The sequence below is a fragment of the Triturus cristatus genome, chromosome 3_1 (genome assembly GCF_964204655.1).
Source record: "Triturus cristatus chromosome 3_1, aTriCri1.1, whole genome shotgun sequence".
NCBI lineage: Eukaryota > Metazoa > Chordata > Amphibia > Caudata > Salamandridae > Triturus > Triturus cristatus.
The window spans coordinates 789581988-789607628 of NC_140583.1; the positions used below are offsets into that span (position 1 = coordinate 789581988).

The 25641-nt window shown below is 47.6% G+C and overlaps 1 protein-coding gene across 8 annotated transcripts in view; it reads right to left on the reverse strand.

Moving 5' to 3' along the window:
- Positions 1-25641, reverse strand: part of RBM44 (RNA binding motif protein 44) — a 2201010-nt gene that overhangs the window by 804416 nt on the left and 1370953 nt on the right. For all 8 annotated transcript variants that reach the window (XM_085645048.1, XM_085645052.1, XM_085645050.1 and 5 more), the window contains one exon: positions 1379-1463. In XM_085645048.1, coding sequence (XP_085501174.1) covers positions 1379-1463 — 85 coding nt within the window. The remainder of the gene's footprint in view (positions 1-1378; positions 1464-25641) is intronic.

Below are 25641 nucleotides of genomic sequence, written 5' to 3' on the forward strand. Positions count from 1 at the left end.
GCTCACCCGAGATGCTCGTACACTGTGCACAGACTGTTTACAGTACTGCGCGGTCAAACTTTGAACAAAATATTATCTAATGTTTTATTGTGGAATACTGTCATGCATACGCCTATCCCCTCCTGTTCACTTGTTTCATGACTCAGTAGTATGTTGTCACACTCTGAAGTGTGCGCCTGGTTGGATTTACTGCGCAAACAATTTGTGAACCAGGCCCTATCTCCTGGTTGTGTGCTGTCGGCAGGACTTTCCAGCACAGCACACGCCCTACCCTGTCGGTGGTTGCTCAGCTGAACACAAGCATTTGCAATGCAGTAGGACTCGCAATTATGCGAGACCTACAGCATTGCAAAAGAGTGTGGGGGCGAGAAGGCATGAAGAACGGGAGTGCGAGAAGGCACGGACTGCAGGGGGGAGGCACGGGAAGAAAAGTGCTCACAATCTAAAAAAAACAGTGTGCAACATTCGAAGTAGAGGGGCCAGTAGCCATGGAAGGATACAAATGACGACATGGCAGTGATAAGGAGAGACTAACAAGTCTAAATCCAATCGGAAGGCAGCATTTAAGACACAAGCCAATGAAAACGATGGGCAGAGAGTGGGCGGAGCTACCATGGAGGATTCACTCCATACTGAATATTGCATGCCTCGCAAAGCGAGCAGCACATGCGTGCTGCCGTTATAGGCTTGACCTAAAAAGGAGAGGAAAAGTTTGGTGAAACTGTGGTGATGAAGTGTGTGGCAATGCCATCAGAGTTAACTAGTTGTTTTTGGTAGAATGCGGAAAGACAGGCGAAGTGAAAGGGTGTGGATGAGTGAGTCAGGATCAGATTACAATTCTGATGCTGTTACCGGGAGTATTCTGAGCACCAATGGGAATGTGAACAATAGCTCTGGTACAGGTTCTCCAACAAAACCCAGTGTGGAGGTTTCAATGGGTGTTGGCAGGAGTAATTGTGTAAGATGGTTACATATTAATTTCAGATAATTTGGAATTTTCGGTGAACTTTCCTTTAAGTGTTATCTGCTTGTGTATGTGTGCACTTTGTATTTTATTAGGCATATGCATAGAGGTGTTTTCTTTTTTTGCTATATCCTGTTAGGTCTTAAATATATTTTTAAGGGGAAAAGTAATGTAGTATTCGGAACAGGCTGATAACATGCTCCGCATCTAGAATGTAATGATTTCAGAGTTTAGAATGTAGAGTGTTGGAGGAAGAAAGAAGGAGAAGGACCTGTGGCAGTTGTTGTGGCAGCTCTTTACCAGTGACTTTTGAGGAATAAAACTACTTACCATAACCTGCTTCAGTACTTATTACAGCAAAATACTTCACGATTAAGTATGACGATTTAACATGCAAAAGCAGATGACACTTACAGTTAGTGAAACATTTTGAGATACATTGGAGATTCGAACGTCGTCACTTTTTTGGACTCCGAGCGTTGATTGTAATCGCTCAACACTGGAATTAAAACAATGAAACAAAAAACTACCATTAAAATTAACTTTAGAAAATCATTCTATCCTAGAAAACTAAATTTTGATTGCTCTTATTTGTAATATCTGCAGCCTCACACTTGAAAAACAGAAATTGACAATTTTATTCCTCTTATAGCTTTTACAACCCTCCATAAAAAAATATTTCATATTCAGCACCATTAAGCAGTATACCAATCTGAAATGCATGTTCCCAAGTCAAATATTGAGTGTTGATACAAATGATTGTGAAATGTCATCATCTTGTACAATTCAGCTAACAGATGTCCAGTTTGCAAAACCTTATCTAAAATGTAGAAGGTGCTATAATCTATTCTAAATGTGACCGCTATAGTAGGACTCCATTTTTACGACATGAAAAAATGCTATAACAAAGAAACCAATTGATGAACAAGTTACTTACCTTCGGTAACGATGTATCTGTAAGAAACATTAGTTAGTTAGATTCCTCACCTTAGAATATCCCCAGGCGTCAGACTGGATCCGGAAGATTTTTCGCCAGCAATACCCCTTGCGCGTCGCTAGGCGTCGTCTGCGGCTCCGCGTCCATCGTCGTCGTCGTGCGCCGGAATGACGTCGTCGGAGTACTTACACGCCGCCCTCGCGCGCTGACGTCAGTTCTTGTACATAGCTTTCCGCGCCAGGAACGCAGAGCCATGCAAAGACCGACACTGGTGCCAAAAATGAAATCTAGGGGCCTGAAAAGGATAACCTTAACCCTAGATGTCAGTTCGCAGAACGGGGAGGATGGGTGGGTCGGTGAGGAATCTAACTAACTAATGTTTCTTACAGATACATCGTTACTGAAGGTAAGTAACTTGTTCATCTGAAAGAAACACGTTAGTTAGATTCCTCACCTTAGAATAGATACCCAAGCAATACCATCCCCGGTGGTGGGTCTGCGAACCAAGATCACACCAGAAAGTCCTGGAGGACAGAACGGCCAAAGAAGCCATCCCTCCGGACTTGGCTGTCAAGGCAATAATGCCTGGCAAACGTGTGTAGCGAAGCCCACGTCGCCGCCTGACAGATGTCCTGCAAAGGGACACCCCGTCCCAAAGCAGTAGTAGCCGCTGTGGCCCGAGTAGAGTGGGCGCGCAGCCCAACAGGAGGGTCCTTTTTTGCCAAATTTTGATGCACAAAACGACCCACCGAGAGATGGTCCGTTTGTGCACAGCTTTCCCCTTCTTAGCACCCACGTATCCAACGAAAAGTTGGTCGTCCACCCGGAACTGCTTTGTGCGGTCCAAATAAAAGAGCAGCGCACGTTTTGGGTCCAGACGATGGAGCCTCTCTTCCTCTTTGGAAGGATGCGGAGGCGGAAAGAAGGTGGGCAAGGTGACAGACTGCCCAAGACGAAATGGAGTCACCACTTTCGGAAGAAAGGAGGGACGAGGCCGAAGGACAACCTTGTCCGGATGAACAGAGAGAAAAGGAGGCTTTGATGATAAAGCCTGGAGCTCACTCACCCGTCTAGCCGAGGTGATGGCTACCAGAAAAGCAGTCTTAAGCGTCAGCAGACGAAGAGGACAATTATGAAGAGGCTCAAAGGGAGCGCACATTAGAAATGTGAGAACAAGATTCAAGTCCCTCTGAGGCATTACAAAAGGGACAGGAGGGAACGTGTGAGTAATGCCCTTTAGAAAGCGTGTAACTACAGGGGACTTGAAAAGAGAAGGCTGATCAGGAAGCCCCAAGAAGGCAGAGATGGCAGCAAGATAACCTTTCAGGGTGCCCAGGGCAGAGCCCTGCCTGGCCAGAGAAAGAAGAAACAGGAGAACCTCAGAAAGAGGGGCGGAAAGGGGATCCACATCCTTTGCTGTGCACCATGCCACAAATTTGTTCCACCGGCAGGCGTATACCGTCTTTGTGGAGGGACGCCTGGCTGCCAGAATGATATCACAGACTTCAGGAGGCAAGTCAAATGGCATCAACTGCCGCCGCTCAATCTCCACGCATGGAGGTGGAGGCTGGACAGGTTCGGGTGGAGGACCGTCCCCTGCTGCTGCGACAGAAGATCCTCCCGAAGGGGCAGACGTATCGGAGGATCGGTCAACATACTGAGTAGCTCGGGATACCAGTACCTTCGTGCCCAATCCGGAGCCACCAAGATGACTTGGGCCCGGTCGTGCCTGAGCTTCTTCAGCACTCTGGGCAGAAGTGGTATAGGCGGAAAGGCGTACAACAGACCGCAACTCCACTCGTGACGAAAAGCGTCGCCGAGCGAGTGCCGCCTTGGAAATTCCAACGCGCAGAACTGCTGACATTGCGCGTTCTCTTCGGTGGCGAATAGATCTAACCAAGGCTCTCCCCACTGCTGAAAGAGACCTTGCGCCACTTCGGAGTTCAGACGCCATTCGTGATCCATCATGCACCGGCGGCTGAGTTCGTCTGCTCTGGCGTTCAGAGAGCCCGCCAGATGTTGAACCACTAGGGTGACGCCCTGGTGTTCCAGCCACGTCCAGAGGCGCAGAGCCTCCTGACAAAGGGTCCACGACCCCACCCCGCCCCGTTTGTTGCAATACCACATGGCGGTGGTGTTGTCCGTGAACACCTGCACGACACTGCCCCTGACAGAGGGAAGGAAGGCTTTCAATGCAAGCCGGATCGCTCTCAACTCCAACAGGTTGATGTGGAGACGAGACTCCGCCGGAGACCAGAGGCCTCTGATCTCCGCCTCTCCCATATGGCCACCCCATCCCAGGAGGGACGCATCCGTCACTACGACATGCTCCGGTTGGGGAAGGGAGAGGCTCTTGCCCATGACCCAATCGCGGTCCGTGAGCCACCACTGCAACTGCTGTGCAGTGCCCACCGAGATCAAGACATGGTCGGACAGGTTGCCGTGATGCTGGGCCCACTGAAACTTCAGGTCCCACTGCAGAGCCCGCATGCGCCGCCTGGCGTGATGCACTAGTAGGATGCAGGAGGCCATCAGCCCCAGAAGCCGCAACACTAGCCTGACCGAAACCCAGGATAGAGGCCGAAAGATGGGAATCAGGGCCTGAATATCCCGGACCCGCTGTTCCGGTGGATAGACCCGGAACTGCACCGAATCGAGAACTGCTCCGATGAAGAGGAGCTTCTGAGAGGGACTCAAGTGTGACTTCGGCACGTTGATGGAAAATCCCAGCAAATGCAGGAGATCCGCCGTAGTCTGGAGGTGGGAGACGACTGTCTGGGGCGAGCCCGCCTTCAACAACCAGTCGTCGAGATAGGGGAAGACTGGAACCCCTGAGCTGCGCAGATGAGCTGCGACCACCGCCATCACTTTCGTGAACACCCTAGGGGCACTGGTGAGGCCGAAGGGGAGCACGGTAAACCGAAAGTGTTCTTGGCCCACCGTGAACCGCAGGTAACGCCGGTGGGCCGGCAGGACGGGGATGTGGAAATATGCGTCCTGCAAGTCCAACGCTACCATCCAGTCTCCAGGGTCGAGGGCAGCCAGAACCTGAGCCAAAGTTAACATCTTGAACCTCTCCTTCCGGAGGAAGGCATTGACGTTCCGGAGGTCCAAGATAGGGCGTAGGCCCCCTTTGCCCTTCTTGGGAACCAGAAAGTAGTGGGAATAACAACCACGACCTACTTCTGGGCTCGGAACGCGCTCGACGGCCCCCTTGGCCAAGAGGGCCGAAACTTCCTCGTGGAGAAGATACGGTGGAGATACAGTGGTGCTGCGGTGGCATGGCTGGAGGGGTCGTCTCGAAGGGGAGGGAGTAGCCCCTTCGGACGATTTGCAGCACCCACCTGTCCGATGTGATGGACCGCCAGTGGAGCAGGTGATGGCGAACTCTGCCGCCCACTGGCGTGGAATGGGCCTGAAAGCTCGGACTAGGAAGGCTTTGAGGCGGATGCTGCCGGGGTGGATGTGGGCTGACCGCGTCGCCCTCCAGAACCGCCTCGGCGGAAACCACGTCCGCGACCGCGCGCAGGTTGGTTCTGCGGCTGGTGGCTAGGCGTACATGAGGAGGCATCCCTTCCTTGGCCACGAAAGGGGCGAAAGGCGGAAATTTGCGATCGCGGGGCCGAGAGGCCCAAGTACTTGGCCGTAGCCCGGGAATCCTTAAAGCGATTCAGCGCACTGTCCGCTTTCTCGCCAAAAAGGCGAGTGCCATCAAAGGGCATGTCCATGAGAGTGCTCTGAACATCGCCCGAAAATGACGTGGACCGCAGCCAGGCGTGACGTCTAAGCGCCACTGTGGTAGAAATTGCCCTACCCAGCGAGTCCGTAGTGTCAAGCCCACATCAGATAGCGTGCCGTGCTGCATCCCTCCCATCGGCCAGAGCCTGGGTAAGTCGTGTCCGGACCTCCTCCGGACACAGGGGCAGCACATCCTCCACCGCATCCCACAGAGAGTGGGAATAACGGTCCAAGAGACAGGCGGTGTTCAAAGACCGCAGGCCCAAACTAAGGGAAGAGAACAGCTTCTTGCCAAACTGTTCCAGTCTCTTGGAATCCCGGTCCGGCGGAGCGGTCGGGAAGGAGGATTGGGAGGTAGAGGCCTGGATAACCAGGCTCTCGGGGGTAGGGTGTTGGGACAGAAAACTGGGGTCGCCCGGAGCAGGGCGGTGGCGCCTGGCGACGTTCCTGTCCACAGGAGGAACTGTGGAGGGCTTGGACCAGGTGCCCTGCAGAACGTCAATGAGGGCCTCATTGAATTGCAGCAGAGGCTCAGTGGAGCTTGCTGCAGACTGAAGCACCTCAGTGAGGACGTTAGTCCTCACAGCCACGGCAGGTAGCTCGAGCCCAAGGGCTGCGGCCGCCTTGCGCAGCACCACAGAGAAAGCAGCGCCCTCCTCCGAAGCCACAGTCGGAGGAGAGACGAATCCAGTGTCCGGAGAGGTATCCAGGCCACTGGCCTCCCCCAGTTCATCTGCCCAGTCCTGTGACATTTGAGCCTGAGCGGCCATAGGATCCTCGGATCCCTCCCAGTTGTCTCCATCATCCGATTCCTGGTATACAGGAGGAAGGAACGGAGCCGGGCGGTAGACATAATGTGTCTCTAGCGGCGCCGAACGCGGCGTCCATCGACGCCGTAGCGGCGCCGGGCCCGGAGCGGGACTGAACTGGGGCTCGACGTCGAGCGGAGTCGGCGTCGGGGGTGGTACCGGTGTCGACACCGGCGGAGGAGGCGTGACGAGGTCGACCGGCGTCAGCGGGGACTCGGGAACGGGTCCCTCGGGCGCTTGCGGCGTCGAGGCCGGAGCAGTCGACGGCACCGGGGCCGGAGCCGCCGGCAGGCAAGGCAGCCCTGTCGGGTCCGCGGGGCCCGAAGGCGCGCCAGCGGGCGTCGACGGCGGAGCCAGGCTCCTCATGGCCGAGAGGAAGGCACTGACCTCCGCCGGCGTCGCGTCAGTCCCAGGGACCGGCGGGTATGGGGACTTGCGCGGCGCCTGCGGCTCCGCCGGAGCCGCGGGGGTGGAACCACCCTGACCCTCGGCCGAGTCGCGCGACCGGCGAGGGGAGTCCGAAGAGCGGTGTCGGTTTTTGGAATGCTTCGACTTACCCGAAGACTTGGATCCCGACGACCGATGGTGACATCGGCTGCGGCTCCGCGACCGATCCTTGGACCTCCTCCTGGACCGGGATCGAGAGGCTCGCGGGGCCGAGTGGCGAATCTCGAGAAGCTTACGGGACCGCTCCCGTCTAGCCTTCGAGGTCAGGGCCTTGCAGTCCGAACACGACTCTGCGTCGTGGTCGAGGCCCAAGCAATAAAGGCACCGGCGGTGATGGTCCGTAACCGACATCAAGCGGCTACAGTCAGCACAGGCTTTAAACCCAGGCATCCTACCGGCACCGAAGTCGACAAGATCAAAAAGGATCGAAAAAGTTAGTCAAAAAATGACTAAAGGGGTAGCTGTCCCGGAAAAAAGAAGAACTGACGTCAGCGCGCGAGGGCGGCGTCTAAGTACTCCGACTACGTCATTCCGGCGCACGACGCCGACGACGGACGCGGAGCCGCAGACGACGCCTAGCGACGCGCAAGGGGTATTGCTGACGAAAAATCTTCCGGATCCAGTCTGACGCCTGGGGATATTCTAAGGTGAGGAATCTAACTAACATGTTTCTTTCAGATATTTGTTTTAGTATTAGGATGCCAATCTAAACTTACATTCTATGTCCAGGAAAATTAGACCATAAATTGAATCTTTTAAATAAATAAGGAATTTATGACCCTTTGGTTACACAAGCACTCGTTGCTTGTGACACCATCATTAATGTTTTGATGACAAAATTGGTTAAAGTGTTAGTAAAGGAGCTGAAAAACAAACATTGTTTCACCAGATCCCCATAAAGTAGAGAAGAATCTGCAAACTTATACTAAAGATAAATACTTCATAGATACACTGAGCCAGTTTCTCAACATAAATATTTAAGTCTATAAGGTGGCAGCCTTGGACATCATCTTGAGGAACACCACACAATGATGGCAGACCTCTGCCACAAAGACAACGCATAATTACAGCCAGATTCAATTTCGCTTTCTAAGAAACCACAAGTATTTTGTTACTGCTGCTTTGTTAACTAGTTGCCTGGAGCCCTTCTGGACCTTACAGTAGTTACAATTGTTCTCCACCCCCAAGGCCCTGACAAACGGTAAGCCAGTCAGGCAGTTCAAGTAGGTACCCTACTGCTGGGCACCGACTTGCCTTCTCCCTCAGTGCAGCCAGAGTGGCAAACTTTCAAACTGCACTGGGGTTCACATGGGGCGCATCGCTGCCCCTGCTTTGCAGGAGATTTGAGTGCTTAGCTCCAGACAGCAGCCCCTCTCAGATGCGAATCCAGGTGGTAAAGAGATTTGTTCTTCATTGGAAAACGGTGGCACTCTTTTATAGAAAGCATTATTCTCTAGTGCCCCACTTACAGGACTCCTCTCACAGCAAGGTAGCCTCTACTCTCAATGCATATGCAACTCCTCCAGCAGGATTAGTACACAAGTCCCTTGCACAGATCTTTCAGCCAACTAGGCTGATGACTATCCAGGGCAGACTCTCCTCCAGGTATGCAGACCGGCATTCATTTTCTCTCCAGTAAGCTGTTCCTCCTTCTCCAGCTCTAAATGCAGGGGTCTTGCATAGGTTTGCTCTACCTGACAATGAAGCCAGTAATCTTAGACCCGAGTCTGGAGATCATATTTTTCTCAACTACACTATTGGGTGGGTTCTGGAACTGCTCAACGAGAATATTGGCACACCTGACAGTTTCGACCCAGTATTTATTCAGGTTTTGCAGACATGCGGATTCCAGAGATATCAGAGCTGGTTTAAGTTTACTTGCCCCAAACTGCTAGAGTTGAAGTCTTTAGACACATTTGAGAGATGGGAGAGCTGGGTATGCTCTGACAGAGGCATCCGAGACAAAGGCTCAAATGAAAGTGAAGACTTGTCACTCATCTGCTATACAAAACTGTCTGCATGACCACCTCTAGGGGAAGAATGATGCAAGAGGAGGCACTAACTAGCCATACGCCACAAAGGTCCTTGGTCCCATTTTTTCTTTCACAAAAACCTGGCCCGCTTCAAATTATCTAAAAAAAAATTGCTACAATTTCATCACTTTCTGGCAGGATCTCTCCATCCTCTACACTGAGTAGCATCCACATGCAGTTTACTATACAGCAGTTCCCGTCTCCTTGTAGTAAGTTACAGCACTGTATATTTTACATTCTCTCTCTCTCCATACATATTTTCAATGAAAAAAACAAGGATTAAAGGATAAGTTGCGTACCTTTGGTAATGCCTTATCTGCTAGATAATCTGTGGGAAGCTGGCTCTTTATGTAATATCAATAACTTGATATACCATGCAGAGTCCAGTGGCTCCCTTAAAAGTGGACAGGGCCTTGCTATGCAATCCTAAGTGCTCGGTTAGGACTAGTGTGGTAAGCAGCCTTAGGCTTAACACAAAAGTGTAAAAAATTACCAAATACACACAATGATGAATAAATAACACGAATCAAGGAGGAGATCCACACCAATTAAGACTTTGGGGAACGCGGGGTGGGTAGAAATTTGTGGTTCTACGCAGATTCCGGAACTTTCCACGACAGAAATGTGGGGAAAATGTTTTTTTTTTGACAATTTTTTAGGTTTGCAAGGGATTCTGGGTAACAGACCCTGGTGGGAGGCAGTCAATTCACCCCATCCTGGATTCTCCTGGGTGTCTAGTTTTCACAAATGTATAGGTTTGCTAGGTTTCCCAAGGTGCCCGCAGAGCTAGGGTTCAAAAACTAGAGCTAGGCACTTTGCGAAAAAAGGGTAATTTTTCACTGCGATATTGAGTTGTGACCACGTTGCGTTTTGCGCAGTTTCCTGTCGCAGGCACTATGCCTACCCACACAAGTGAGGTACTATTTTTATCAGGAGACTTAGGGTAATTCAGATTTGTAAAGGAACTGTTATAATCTATTGACTTTGGATGCATTTCTGCCTTCCAAATGAAAGATATTGTGTAAAAAAGAAGTCATTCTAAAAAATGACTGATAATTCTCATGCTAGTATGAGTATTCTCAATTTCAGAAATGTGCAAATATGTACTGTTTCTAAACTTTATATTTTGTTCCCATTTCAGAAATACATAGGTGTCTTTCATACCGATTTTTCCATGTACACATTTTTACAGAATAATTACTATATACCCGGTACATAATAAAAAACCATTGCAAGTTGCTGCTCAGTTTTTGGCTCTGGGTTCGTCGGGTACTTGGTGAACCTACAAGTCCTATATATCCCCACAACCAGTAATGTCCAGCGGATGTAATGGTATATTGATTTCAAAGCGCTGTCATAATTAAAAGAAGTTACAGGTGAAAACGTTGACACAAAAGGCTGTTTTTTTCAACTAATTTTCAATTTTTCCTATATTTAACTGTTAGTTTCTATAAAGAAACCTTGATGGATCTACACAAATGACCCCTTGCTGAATTCAGAATTTTGTCCACTTCTCGAAAATGTATAGCTTTCCAGGATCCATTGCTTTTGTACCCATTTCTACCATCAACTGGAAGAAGGTCAAAAGCACAAAAAATTGCAAAAATAGGCTATTGCCCAGAAAAATGCCAAAACTGTGTAAAAAATGATGGGTTTCTGACAAAAGTCTGGTATCCCCGAAAAGCTGGGAAAATGGTGATTTCAACCCCACAAACCTTTTTTGTTGATAACATTTGCAGGGAAAAACCCAGATGCTTTCATTTGCAGCCCTTTTTTACCATTTTTCCGAAAAAAAACACAATTTTGCTGTATTTTGGCTCATTTCTGTGACCCCTCCAGGGGAATGCACAAACCCTGAGTACCTTTAGAATCCCCATGATGTTGGAAGAAAAGGACGCAAATTTGGCGTGGATACCTTATGTGGTCAAAAAGTTACAGGGGCCTCATCGTGCACTACCCCAAATAGCCAAAAAAAGGTTTGGCACAGGAGGGGGAAAAGGCCTGGCAGCGAAGGGGTTAAATGAAATATGAAAGGTTTTATTTAGTCTTGGCCCAGCGATATACCTTTGTAAAAAACTTGCTGTCCAGAGATTTTCATTTTAATTTGTGTTTTTGTATTATTAGAGAAGCAATTTAGCTTCGGTAGACATTACTAACCCGGACCAAATTTTCTGGATGACATTTTTTAACAAGCATTGGTAAATGCATTAGGTTTCACCTATGGGATTAATGAATAGAGGTGTGGGAGGAGTTTATGAATGCATTGAGAATGGTGAGTGGCGCATGAATGAAGGTTGATAAGTGTCTGAGTGTAGCCCTTAAGAGTGGGACACTGCACAGAGGTCTCAGCAGTAAAGCAGTCAGTGACAGGATCACAAGGGGCCAAAACAGGAGAGTTCTTTAGTGAGTTGTATTGCAAGAAGAAAGAGACGGCAATGAGAAGAGAGGAACAGACCGCATGAAAAGCGCGGAACAGTGCAGTACTATACATCTAGTACACAAATGCATTCATATATAAATATATTTGATTTAGTAAAATGTTTCCCCCTGCCTTTGGGTGCGGAATAATAACATTTCAAGAACACTTTGAACCATTTTGAAAGGACATATATGCACACAACTTCAGTGATGCCCTATTTTTTTAAAATATGACACAAGATGTGTCTTGTGCAGCTGTTTATCAAACACATGTAGTCTACTTATTAAAAATCTCACAGATTTACTGCACACATTTTTCTACCATGTGGAATACCTAACTAAAGTAACACGCTGGCCAAAACTGACAAAAACTGAATCTAAGCATGACAACTGCAAGGCTCGCCTTCCCATAATTAATTCAATCTAAATCATGCAAGGGGTGCAGCGAACACAGTTAGCAAGTTTCTAATAAGACTTTACAGGAGGAAGTCAACAGTACAATGGAAGTGTGTAAAGCCCTACTAGACTGCGGAGAACAAAGAGCGGGTAAACCGCCCGCTGGGGAAGGCAAGCAAAGGTGAAGGGGGCGCTGGGGCGAACAGACACAAAGGGAAGAAACAGGCAGAAAGGGGATGGAAAGAGTTTTGTGGCGCCGGAGTAAGGTAGCTTAGCATGAGGATAGTGAGTCGTGCTCACTTAGCGGCAGTAGTCTGTGTCAGCACGGGCCGTCGTATGGGTGTCTAGGGGGTCCCTCACTGTGGTGGAGTGCCCAATGGGGTCTCGTCTCCTCTGCAAAAAAAACAATGCCACAATAACCTGGTGGCACGGAGTTGAACACCCCGCGGCTGGCAACATTACAATGAGCACATATTAAAATAATGAATTACCGTTGTGAAAAATAAAAATAAAAAGTTAAAGCACAAGTTACTTACTTGTGTAACGACATATCTGTAAGACATTAGTTAGTGATAGATTTCTTACCTTAAAATTTTCCCAGGCGCCAGACTGGATCCGGAAAGTTTTTCGTCAGCAGTATCCCTGCGCGTCGGTAGGCGTCGTCGTACGGCTCCGCGTACGTCACTGCCATCGTAGTCGCCGAGATGACGTCGCTGGAGCTACTTGGATACACCCACGTGCGCTGACGTCAGTTCTGTACATGACTTTCCGCGCAAGGAATGCAGAGCCATGCAAGATACTGACCACTGGTGCATTGAAACTAGGGCCCCGAAAGGGATGACCTTGACCCTAGAAATCAGTTCGCAGAACGGGGAGGATGGGTGGGGCGGTTAGGAATCTATCACTAACTAATGTCTCTAACAGATCTATCGTTACACAAGTAAGTAACTTGTGCATCTGAAAGAGACACGTTAGGGATAGATTCCTTACCTTAGAATAGATACCCCAGCAATACCAACCCCGGTGGTGGTTCTGCGAACAAAGATCATACCAGAAACTCACAGAGAACAGAACGGCCAAAGAAGCCGTCTCTCCGGACTGGACTGTCAAGGCAATAATGCTTAGCAAAAGTGTGCAGCGAGGCCCACGTGGTTGCCTGACACATGTCTTGCAGGGGGACACCACTTCCCAATGCAGTAGTAGTTGCTGTCGCCCTAGTAGAATGGGCGCACAAAACCACCGGAGGTTCCTTTTTAGCCAGAGAATAACAGGCTTTGATACACAAGACGACCCAGCAGGAGATAGTTCTCTTGTGTACAGCCCGGCCTTTCTTGGCGCCCATGTAGCCAACAAAAAGCTGGTCATCCAGCCGTAACTGTTGTGTGCAATTCAAGTAAAATGAAAGCGTACGTTTTGGGTCCAGACAGTGGAGCCTCTATTCCTCTCTTGAAGGGTACGGCGGTGGAAAGAAAGTGGGCAAGGTGATAGTTTGCCCAATGTGAAAAGCAGTGACAACTTTTGGCAAGAAGGAAGGACGAGTGCGAAGCACAACCTTGTCCGGATGGACAGAAAGAAAAGGAGGCTTACAGGAGAGAGCCTGGAGCTCACAAACGCACCTAGCGGAGGTGATGGCAACCAGGAAAGCAGTCTTCAAAATTAGTAAACGAAGAGGACAGTTGTGGAGCTGCTCAAAGGGAGCGCAAATCAAATAAGTAAGAACTAGATTCAAGTCCCACTGCGGCATCACAAATGGAATAGAATGGAAAAGATGAGTAATGCCTTTGAGAAATCTATTAACAGTGGACTTGAAAAGAGAGGACTGATCAGGAAGCCTGAGAAAGGCAGAGATTGCAGAAAGGTAACCTATGCTAGTGACCAGATCAGAGCCCTGCCGGGCCAAAGAAAGAAGGAACAAAAGGACCTCTGAAAGAGGGACAGAAAGGGGATTCACAGCCTTTGCTGTGCACCATGCCACGAATTTGTTCCACCTACAGGCGTATACAGATTTAGTGGAGGGACGCCTGGCTGCCAGAATGACATCACAGACTTCAGGAGGCAAGTCAAACGAAATCAACTGCGGCCGCTCAATCTCCACGCATGTAGGTCGAGGCTGGACAGGTTTGGGTGGAGGACTGTCCCCTGCTACTGCGACAGAAGATCCTCCTGAAGAGGCAGTCGGATCGGGGATCCATGCTCATACTGAGTAGCTTGGGATACCAAACTCTTCGACCCCAGTCCGGGGCCACAAGAATGACTTGGGCCCGGTCGCGCCTGATCTTCTTCAGCACTCTGGGTAGAAGTGGTATAGGTAGAAAGGCGTACAATAGACGCAGCACCACTTTCAACGAAAAGTGCCGCCTTGGAAAATCCAATGCGTAGAACAGCTGACATTGCGCGTTCTTTTCAGTGGCGAATAGATCTAACCAAGGCTCTCCCCACTGTCAAAAGAGACCTTGCACCACCTCCAAGTGAGGACGCCATTCGTGATCCATCAGGCACCGGCGGCTGAGTTTGTCCGCCCTGGCGTTCAAAAAACCTGCCAGTTGTTGAACCGTCAAAGAAATGCCTTGACGTTCCAGCCATGTCCAGAGGCGCAGAGCCTCCTGACATAGGGTCCACGACCCCACCCCGCCTTGTTTGTTGCAATACCTCATGGCAATGGTGTTGTCTGAACACCTGCACCGCCTTCCCCTTGACAGAGGGAAGGAATGCCTTCAGTGCAAGAAGGATCGCCCAAAGCTCCAGAAGGTTGATATGGAGCCGGGACTCCGCCGGAGACAAAAGGCCCCTGATCTCCGCCTCCCCCATGTGGCTGCCCCATCGCAGGGGGGACATATCCGTCACCACTGTGTGCTCCGGCTGGAGAAGGGAGAGGGATCTGCCACTGACCAATGCTGATTCGTTGAGCAACCACTGCAATTTTCGTGCAGTGCCCTCTGAGATCTGGAGGTAGTCGGACAGGATTCCCTGATGCTGCACCCACTGGAACTTCAGATCCCACTGCAGAGTCCGCATATGCCATCTGGCATGGTTGGTGAGCAGGATGCAGGAGGCCATGAGGCTCAGCAGACTCAAGGTCGACAAGGGCTGAAAGATCAGAAAAATGTCCCGGACTTGTCATTCAGGAGGATAGACCCGAAACTGTGCCGTGTCCAGAACCGCTCCGATGAAGAAGAGCTTCTGAGAGGACTTCGGCACATTGATGGAGAACCCCAGCAAATGCAGGAGGTCGGCTGTAGTCTGGAGGTGGTAGACGACAGCCTGGGGTGAGCCCGCATTCAACAACCAGTCGTCGAGATAGGGGAAGACTGAAACCCCTGATCTGCGCAGAGGAGCTGCGACCTCCGCCATCACTTTTGTGAACACCCGAGGGGCGCTTGTAAGGCCAAAGGAGAGCCCGGTAAACTGAAAATGCTCCTGCCCTACCATGAATCGCAGGTAACGCCGGTGGGCCGGCAGGAAGGGGATAACAAAATAAGCATCCTGCAGATCTAACGCTACCAACCAGTCTTGAGGGTCGAGGGGAGACAAGCGTGAGCATCTTGAACTTCTCTTTCGGAGGAAGCGATTGACATCCCATAGGTCCAATATAGGACGCAGGCCTTTGTCCTTTTTTGGAACCAAGAAGTAGGTGGAGTAACAACCACAACCTACTTCTGGCATCGGAACTCTATGGCCCCCTTGGCAAAGAGGGCCACAACTTCCTGCTGGAGAAGTGCCAAGTGATCCCCCGACATGCAGTGGTACTGTGGTGGCATGGCTGGAAGGGTAGTCTCGAAGGGGAGGGAGTAGCCCCCATGGACAAGCTGCAGAATCCATCTGTCCGATGTGATGGTGCCCCAGTGGTGGAGGTGATGGCGAATCCTGCCACCCACTGGCGTCTGGTGGGCCTGAAACACCGGACTAGGAAGGTTTGGAGGCAGTAGTTGCAGGGGCTGTAGTGGACTGACCTGCACAATGGCACCGTGACCGGCCTCTGCGGGTCCCACGTCCGCGGCTGTGCTGAGACTGTTGCTGCGCACGCCTGTGGCTTTGAAACAAATGTGCTTATGCGCCCATTCCTTGACCATTAAAGGAGCGAAAAGCAGAAGCGGAAGGTGTGCGTGTAACTGAAAGGCCTAAGGACTTGACAGTAGCCCGTGAGTCCTTAAAATGTTCCAACGCGCAATCTGCTTTATCGCCGAATAGGCGAGTGCCATCTAAGGGCACGTCCATCAACGTGTTCTGGACATCCCCAGAAAAGCCAGTCGTCCTCAGCCAAGGGTGACAGCGTAGCGCCACTGTCGTTGAAATCGCCCTGCCCAGCGAGTCAGCAGTGTCAAGACCACAATGGATGGTGAACTTGGCTGCGTCTCTCCCCTCAGCAATAGCTTGGGAGAGTATCGTCGAAGCCTCCACCGGACACTGAGGCAGCACTTGCGCAACCGTATCCCATACAGAATGGGAATAAACGGCCCAAGAGACATGCAGTGTTCACAGACCGCAGGCCTGAACTGGTGGCAAAAATAATCTTCCCAAACTGCTCCAGTTTCTTGGATTCACTGTCCAGATGTGCGGAAGGGAACGCGCTCGGGGATGCAGAGGCTTGGACAACCAAGCTCTCGGGGGTGGGATGTTGGGAGAGGAAAACTGGGTCGCCTGGGCCCGGGCAATGGCGTCTGGCCACGCTCCTGTCCTTTTGTTGGGCCTGGACCAGGTGCCCAAAAGAACATCTGGGAGTGCATCGTTAAAAGGCAGCAGCGGCTCTGAAGATGCAGAAGCTGGCCAAAGTACCTCTGTCAGGAGGTTAGTCCTGACGGCCACAGTAGGGAGCTCGAGGGGGGAGAGTCTCGGCTGCCCTACGCAACACCATAGAATATGAATCACCCACCTCCGTAGCCACGGTAGAAGGAGACACTGTGCCAGGTTCCCGGAGCATACTCCAGGTCACCTGCATCCCCTGGATCCTTATCCTTGTCTGGGTTTAACTCGCATTGAGCTGCGAGAGGGTCCTCAGACTCCTCCCAGCCCTCCCCGTCCTCCACAGCCTGCTGAACAGGTGGAACATATGGACGTTGGTGGATATAGGGATAGATTTTTCCAAACGGCGTCGGAATCTGCGTTGGTAGACAGCCTTCCGGCACTGGGTCAACGCCGGGGGGAGGAAACCAGGGACGGTGTCGACTGGGACTGCGGCCGGTGCCGCCGGAGGTCGTACAGGGCCAACCATGCCACAACATAGAACACAGCCTGAAACTCGTTAATGCCGTGTGTAACAAAATGAATGGGGAACATTCACGTCAGATTGATGCTGGGAATAGTTAAAAAAAAGTGAAAAAGAGTCCACATAATAAAAATATGCCCAAAATTTAGTGGCTGTTTAAGGATAAAAAGTGCAGAAATGATGAATAATGAACACTGATAAACAGTGATCAATGTGAAAAGTGCAATTTACAGATATAAACACACATCAAAGTAGTGTGTTCCGGAAACGCAATGAGACCACCAGAATGATTCGAAAAGAAGAAAACCAAAGTGATTCCCCTGGTGTTAAGGGAAGTAAAAAAGTATGTGAATCCCTAGATTCGGATTGAACGGGTGATAAGCCAAGTGATAAATCAGACCGAATACAAAGGTTAGAGAAGTGCACCCTTCGGTACCCGTATACGCAAATAAGTCCTCATGGATGCGGTGAAAAACCAGTAAACTTGCTCAACATTGTGTTTGTAAACTTCACAGCGGTGTACCATTCACTGTAAGAAAGGTAGAAGGCATACGTTCAAATCACAGGGCATGTGTTAATCAAAAAGAGTGTATCTATATTATTGGCAGCAATAACTTACCTGTGTTGAAATGGTAACAACGTTGGAAACCAATCCAGAAATTAAACGTGTGTGAATAGCGAATGCCGCATAGGCATTTTTTTTTTTTCAAGTGAAAACCGGAAGCAAAAGGTGATGACAAGTGATTACGGGCCACAGTGATCAAAATAAACAACAGCCTCCGAGTGTTCCGCCCCAAACCGGTGCACGTTAATAAAGATTATATCATAGTTTCAACAGTACGATCGCTAAATGATAAACGACAGAGTAAGCGTGATCGTGTAGACATTGAAAACATCCATAAATGTCATGTACAGAAAATGATTGGCATAACCAATAAACATGAACATAAAAAAGAAATAATCCTTATTACTCCAACGAATAAATGAGTATCTGGCATCAAGGAGGTCACGTAAACAATGAAAACATTCAGCAACTTCATGTAAGGTGAACGTGATGAGTATATTTCTCGTTCAAAAAATGGCAAATAAAAAGCACTGAAGATGAATAACTTGAACCATACATGATAGTGAATGGTAAAATCTTATAGAATGAAAAACACACTATCAAAGAAAAGTATCGAAAAAAGGTTCAGCACCCAACAATATCACGTTCGATTCATAAAAAGCAACTAAGGTCCATAGGTTCATTAATTTCTTTAGGATTTACAGAGTCTAGGAAATTGATCCAGTGTGTTTCTCGTTGTAGGAGAAATTGTGTATGGTCTCGTCCCTGTCTTATTGGAACTTATTCAAGGACCAAAAATCTTAATTGGCTGATGTTATGATGCAGTAGATGAAAGTGCACAGCAACCGTAGACTTAAGGTTCTTGGTGCGTATGCTACTCTTGTGTTCGTTCAGGCGTACCCTGATTTTCCACTCAGTCTTACCCACATAGGCGAGCCCACATGGGCATTTCAACCCGTATATAACTTTTTGGCTGTTACATGTGGCTGTCACTCTTAGTTTGATTGTCGTTCCTAAAATAGGATGTTGTGTGGTGTTCCCTTTAAAGATGGAATTACAATTCCCACAATTCATGCAGGGTACCGTTCCTCGAAAGTTTTTTTCTTTGTTATCGATGAGTTTGTTTAGAATCCGTTTAAGATTTCTTGTCCGTAGATACGCAAATCTTGGTTGAGATTCAAAAATACCTTTAAAGTCTGGTTCTGTGCTCAGCATTGGCCAGTACTTTAATATAATGTTTTTGATTTTGTGATTGCAGGTTGAAAATTTAGACAAACACGATTCTGTTTTTATTTACTTTGAAATCACTGCATTTTAATAGACTTTCACATGTCTTTGTTTCAACTTTTGTAACAGCTTCTTGATGTATGGGTTCGGTCGGGGTAGCCCCTTTCTCTGAATTTTGTGATGCAAGTAGTCATACTTTCTTTGTATAGGTCATCACTGGATGAAATTCTTTTTAACCTTAATAACTGAGTATGGTAAATGTTTTTTTTAAAGACGGTTGATGGAAACTGTGAAAATTAAGCAAGTTGTTTCGATCAGTAGGTTTGGAATACACACTGGTGATCAATTGCTCGTTTCTGTTGGTAATGACGGTGTCTAAGAAAGTGATTTATTCTTTATTTATTGATTAAGTAAATTTGATTCTTTCATCCACCCTATTGAGAGTCTCAATGGCTTATGACAACTCCAAGTTTGTTCCTTTCCATAGAACAACTGAGTCATTGATGTACCTTTTGTATATAATGAGGTGTTCTGTCCATTTTTCTTGATTCAATACATGGTCTAATTCAAATGTGTACATAAAAAGGTTTGTGTGCGCCGGCGCAGTACAATTGCCCATGGATGTTCCAGAAGATTGAATATAGAAATTATCCTGCCACTTGAAATAACTATGCAATAGAATGAAGTGTAACAATTCCATTCAGAATACTTTGTCATTCTTTTTCACAATTGATTAAAAATGATTCTACTGCAGAGATATCCAAATTTTGTGGAATCGCGATATATAATGATTTAACATCAATGGTGCATAATATGGTGTCCGTGGTTACATTACTCTTTACTGATTCCACAATGTTTAGAAAGTCTGTAGTGTCTTTTATATAGGTAGACATGCTTTGTACAAGTGGCTGAAGGGGTTTGTCCAGATATTTGCAGATTGGTTTGTGTATGGAATTGACAGTAGATACAATGGGTCGAAATGGAGACTTAGTAGGGTGTTTGTGAATTTTGGGAATCATGTATATATATATAGGGTACTGATGGGTTGTTTTTGATGAGGTAAGTCTTCTCTTCTCTCGTTATAGTATCTTTATCCATTGCATCATCTACAATCTTAGAAATAATTTTAAGAAACTCATTGGTTGGATCAAACGACAATTTCATGTAGATGTTATCCTGTACATGAGCCAGAACATTCTCCACATAATAACATGTATCCATGATAACCATGGCTCCTCCTTTATCCGCTTGACAAATGGTTATCTCTGGGTTGGATGCTATTTGTTCAAGTGCTTGTTTTTCTTTTTGTGTGAAGTTAGAAGTTTTAGGTTTGGTTTGTCAAAAAATGGTACGGTGGTCTTTTTGTACAACTGTTTCAAAGGTATCTAGAACCTTATGACTTGTAGGAGCGGTGAATGTGCTTTTGTTCCGTAGTACCAACAAGGTGTTGGTGTGGGAACGTGGATTCTCTTCCACGATATTGGTGAAAAAATGTCTTGATCTCAGTGTACGCATGAACTTGTATAGACTGATTTCTGATTCTAGTCCATTGGAGTGGTTAAGTTGATACATACGAGGATCTTTTTTGTAGAGTGTTGATTTGGAAGTTAGTGAATTGCTGTTTGGAAATATTAATGACTAAAGTCTCTGGCTTTTCGTGCCTTTCGCTACTGGTTGTTGCTTTATTTTTTGAGTTCCCCCTCCTGCTTCGTCTTGTGGTTTTTGGACTTTCTCTAAAAAAGGCCAGCCACCATTGGTGTTCACCGATGTCGATGGGCCTTCTTTGTCTGGTCTCGGAGTGTCTTGTCCTCTGGGATGTGGGCATCTTTGTTGAGTCATCTGAAGATGTAACATCTGTATCCGAAAATTGTCCAGTATTCCATCTCTGTTGTCTCCTCTGGGCATAAATGTCTGTCCAATTGTAAACTTCTCCCAGCTTGTAATCTATTGTGTCTCTTTTAAATGTTCTAATTTTTCTTTCATTGATTTCTTTGGTATACACTTCTATATTGTTTATTGAGATCATCCAGTGTTTCATCCCAATTTTAGGGAGAGGCCACTGAAGTAATTAACAAGGCAAAGTCCTGAGAGGTGGCCATATTCAAGTCAGACTGTCAGTGCAACAAATCTAATAAAACAATAAGAGAAGAGCAGGCATGAAACTGACTAGGCACATTCAATTCCTTATAAGAGGGGGCCCAAGTTGTGCATAGTGCAAGCGAAGGGGCCGGCAATACCTTTAAAAAACAATTCCATAAAAGAAGATGAAAACAGAACTTAAGCGCAGGTAAACTGATAAGAGAAGCACATTAGGAACCAACAGGAAACAGTATACTACAGCCAATACTAACAGGGGAATACCAATCAGAAAGAAAAGCTAACATCAACCGAGGCTGGACAGAAGAGAGTTTGAGATGCTGCAGAAATACAGCTGGATGAAGTTAAAAAAAGAGTGAAACTGATGGGAGAAGAGGATCAAATATTTTATCATTGTAACAACACGTTGTGAGAAGTTGGCCTGATGTAGGATGTCACTAGTTCTAGTGTACACCTTATATCAGTCCAAACAACCCTTATGGTGATTGGTTGTAAAGTCAACCTTATAGACCAGCTATCCTAGTGGTAGCTAAACTCTGAATGGCATGTGAAGCCAGCTGTTATACCATTTGTAACCCCTTGAATACCAAATGAAAGGACACCACAACAGATATATATATAAAATAAAGTGTATTTATTCTAGTCAAACCCTCAGCACTCTTTATGAGATTCGAGGTAAGTACAACACAGCCTTATTCAAGCATACATTAAGTCACACAGGTAAGTAATACAGTTAGGCCCTAGGGGCCACGCAAACCATATACTAAGTAAGTGGTATAAGGACCACTGTCACGGAAATAGGATAGGCCTAGGGAATCGCTGGGGCTAAACTACACTACCAAAGGTTAGGAAGTGGGAGGCCCACGGGATTCAGGTGCAGAGTGGAAACACTCACGCGTAATGCGTATAATCGATAGAAATAGTACAGTTTAGAATTAATAGGATTTAGGACACTTCTGGAGTAGCTAGGAAGTCGAGACTGGAAAACTAGACACTAGGATAGTCAATACCCTGATGAGCACCGAAGTACCAAAGTTACCTAGCCCACGGGCTGCGGGTGCACAGGTGTGAAGTTGCGTCGGGTTTCGTCGCGACTCCTATGGATGCCTGAAGGAAAGATGCTGACAGGCAGTCAGTGAAGAGTGTCCGGTGGATCCCAAGGCTGGGATCAAGAAGGAAGGATACCTGCAAGCAGAAGGGACAGAGTCTGGGTCACTAGCCAGTGACCACGTGGAACCAGGAAGGAACCAGGCGATGTCGAGAGTTTGCAGGTGAAGAGGTGAAGCTTGTCGCAGCAGCCACGGGTACCAGGAGACGTCGAGGACGACCAGGACCAGGAGGCGAGCTGTCCCACGAAGGTTCTTGCTGTCGGCGGCGTCAAAGTCGAACTAGGACTCACCAAGCCTTGGCAAGTGGAACCCACGAAGAATGGAGGACTTGCTTCTGGTGCAGACCAGGAAGGTCTGGGGTGCTTCTCTTTTTCAGAAGAGCAGGAGCCAGTCTGGAGGAGCCAAACCAGCAGTCAAAAGTTACAGGTGTGTCATCGCAAAGGTTACTAGCCAACGGGCCAGTGACCGGACAGACGCGGCAAGCAGGAAAATGCAGAAGGGCCCCACGCAGGACTCGTGGAGTGTGGCGGGCTGATCTTCGGTGCAGATGGTGCTTGGGGTTGGGGCTTCTCAATCCCCGGTGCACAACTTCGAGGGTGCCTCAGAAGCTGCGCTGGAAGATACTCGCCACTTTTCCCAGGTAGCCGGTCCCACGTCTCTCGTCGCCTCCACGGATCTCAGCTCGGCTGTGGATGTGGATCAGGGTCGGAGAAGTCTGGAAGTCAAGGCTCTGGTCGGGCTCTGCAGTCGGTCCCCCGTAGAACTTTAGCAAAGCAAAGGGTAAGTCTCTTGATGGTGCCTGTTTGCACAGGGTAGCCACCCCTTGGCCACAAGGGAGATTCTTCAGTCTTCTTCTTTCGTCGAATGTCGAAGGTCCAGAGTTTCTGTTCAAGTTGCAGGTTCAGGATAATCTAATCTCCTGGGGCCCAGCTACCACACTCGTACTAATCTGGGGGGCTGGGTTGCCTGCTAGGTCACGCCTTATGGGTGGGACCTGGGAGGGGGTGGTTACACCCCCTTCCCTTTATCCAGTTTTGCGCCAGGACTGGGGCTGGAGTGCCCCAGCACCGGTTTGAACTGGACTATGCATGGGACACCTTGTGTGCCCCAGGCAGTGTCTCGTTTCTTTCATCCCTCCCTGCCCCATACACTAAGGCCTGTCTGGGGTGGTGCTCGCACCCCCCAAGGCAGGAAACCTATTGTCCAAGCCTCCCGTGCCGGGATCACTGCCAGCAGCAGGAGGTCAGACTTGTGTCGTGGCAGCAGCATCCATTTTGTGATGCTGGGGCTCTGGTTAACTTTAACCGGGTAAGTAGGTTTCAACATGTCTTCTCCCTCTAGAAGGGAGGGATAATATCCTCATCCCCAGAAATGGGATGGGGGTATTATTCCAAAGTGTTAGACACCTTACACGACATGTTTTGATAAAGCCAAACCATAGTTACCATAACCGTTTAAGATTATAAGGCACTTTAAGAGTATATGGTAGGCTATATCATAGAACAGCTATAAGGACATGGTTCTGAAAGCTGCAGACAGGCTCAGCTCATGCTAGAGCACCATCTCACATGTTACCAAGCACTCTGCCTCCAGGATTGTTAAGGCCTGCCATAGGAATGGCTGATAGGTACACATGTGTCTATATATATGGTAGGTATAGGAATACTACACCTAAGCAAGGAGTGATTACACAACCTTGCCCCAGCTGAGTGATCAGCCAGTTGTGTCATAATGGAAGGCCAGGCCAGGGGTGGCATAATACATGCTGCAGCCCCTGGTAGGCCTAGGGTACACCTGTGCCCTGGGTACCTAAGGTACACTGTACAGGGGCCAATAAGGTGATCCTATCCAATTGGGTTATGCACCTAAAGTACATAGTATTAATTTAGAGAGAGAACAGCAGGGCTGTGGGTCTGATTAGCAGGCCCACAGCCACATCAAAGTCGAAAACCAGTAAAGCAAAAGCAAAAATTGGGGGTGAACATAGAAAGCAGACCCTACTCTCCTACACACGTGCTACAAGTTGTATACAATTAAAAAAGCCTAGAAAATTTTGCAAAATAAGAATAGCAGAAACCAGTGAATCACAACAAGAATCAGAGTCTTCTGAGAAAGCGATGACAACCTAACCCAATGTCCATCCACTTAGAAGATCTATGGCTACCTTTCGTCCACCACCAATAACTGATCAGAATGCATGCAGAGGATCTTCTATGTGTTTTCTGTGGTTTAGCCAGAACAAAGGCCAAAGGGATTGATGTGTTTTGCGAATTTGATTGCATAAACTACCTGAGAAATGGGTCCTTGTATTTGGAAAGAGTGAAGAATCTAGAGGTGGAAAAACCATACTGCTAAAGAAAATTCATCCAAAGACATTTTGTGGAGAAAGACAAAGCGAAGGGTCAAAGCTGCGGCTCCAGATATGAAACTGAAACAGACGATCCGAGATCACACAAAAGCTCAAAAGGAATTGTTGGTCAGACACGTAAAAGTGAATATGTTGCTCAATGGCAGCTAGCTTACACCGAAGTCCTTTCTATTTGCAATGTTTTCTGAGATGACATTCAAAATTAATGGACCATCGTGAAACTGTTCCTCACTACAAAATTGTGGGAAGCATTTTAATACACAAGTTGACAGCCTTCTTTATTCCATGCACCAGAAAGGAAACCCCTTCAAAATGATAGCCTGCGCGTCTACATAACTTCGTGACCAAACAATATGAGGATAATGAGATAAAGACAAGTCTACTAGAGGTCATGTAACATGGGTGGAAACAATACGCAAAAGAGATTTGTATTGAAAGAGAAAAAGCTGTTTGACAATCACTAAAGCTAAACTTATATGCTTTAATTGCTATAGTAAGAGTTTCGTCTAACAATCCACTACATAACAGATTACAAAAAACAACTTTAGTAAGCACATAGAGAGATGCATGTAGCAAAAGAAAGGGGTGAATTTATCAAGGACATTCTGTTGCATTTTCTTCCAACAAATGCATTATTTAATGGAGATGCTGCAATCAAACCAGTGAGGTACAAACTCATAAGAGCTCGAAAAATAACTTTCACCTGAAGAATTTCAATTCGAAAAGGTGTCTTCATTGAAAACTGCTGGTGTTGTGGACTATATATCACAATTGCAAATGGCCAAGATTTCGTGCAAACAAAACTTTGGAGAGATCGTTCAGACTGTTCTACAGGTATAAAAGTCAGTGTGCACCTTGCATGAACTGCAAATTCTCTTTGACAGTTATCTTGAACTATCTGTCAAAGAATGTGAGAGAATCAGACAAATCTCTACAAGTGGAACAATGGACCTAGCTTGCATAAAAAATTCGACACCTATACCTGTGCAACTAGATAAATGATGGTCATCAACATCAAACCAAATGAACTTGGAGATGTTAACTCACCAAAACATTGCTGATGCTTCAGTGAACACTGAAATTCCAATTATTGCAAGTGAAATGATGGTCATTGAGGAGTTGGTGCCTGCATAGTAATATTCAAAAGGTAGGGGCCATATTGTTCAAGAACTTAACAGCACATGGGAGGAAACTGACCTTCACGTTGTGCCAAATGTTGAGTGGGCTGTTCGAAATGATTCTAATCGAGGCATTGTACTATCAAATGACACAGATATTATTGTTCTACTTAGATTTGTTGCAATGTTCATTAGTCAAGGATTGTCAGGGT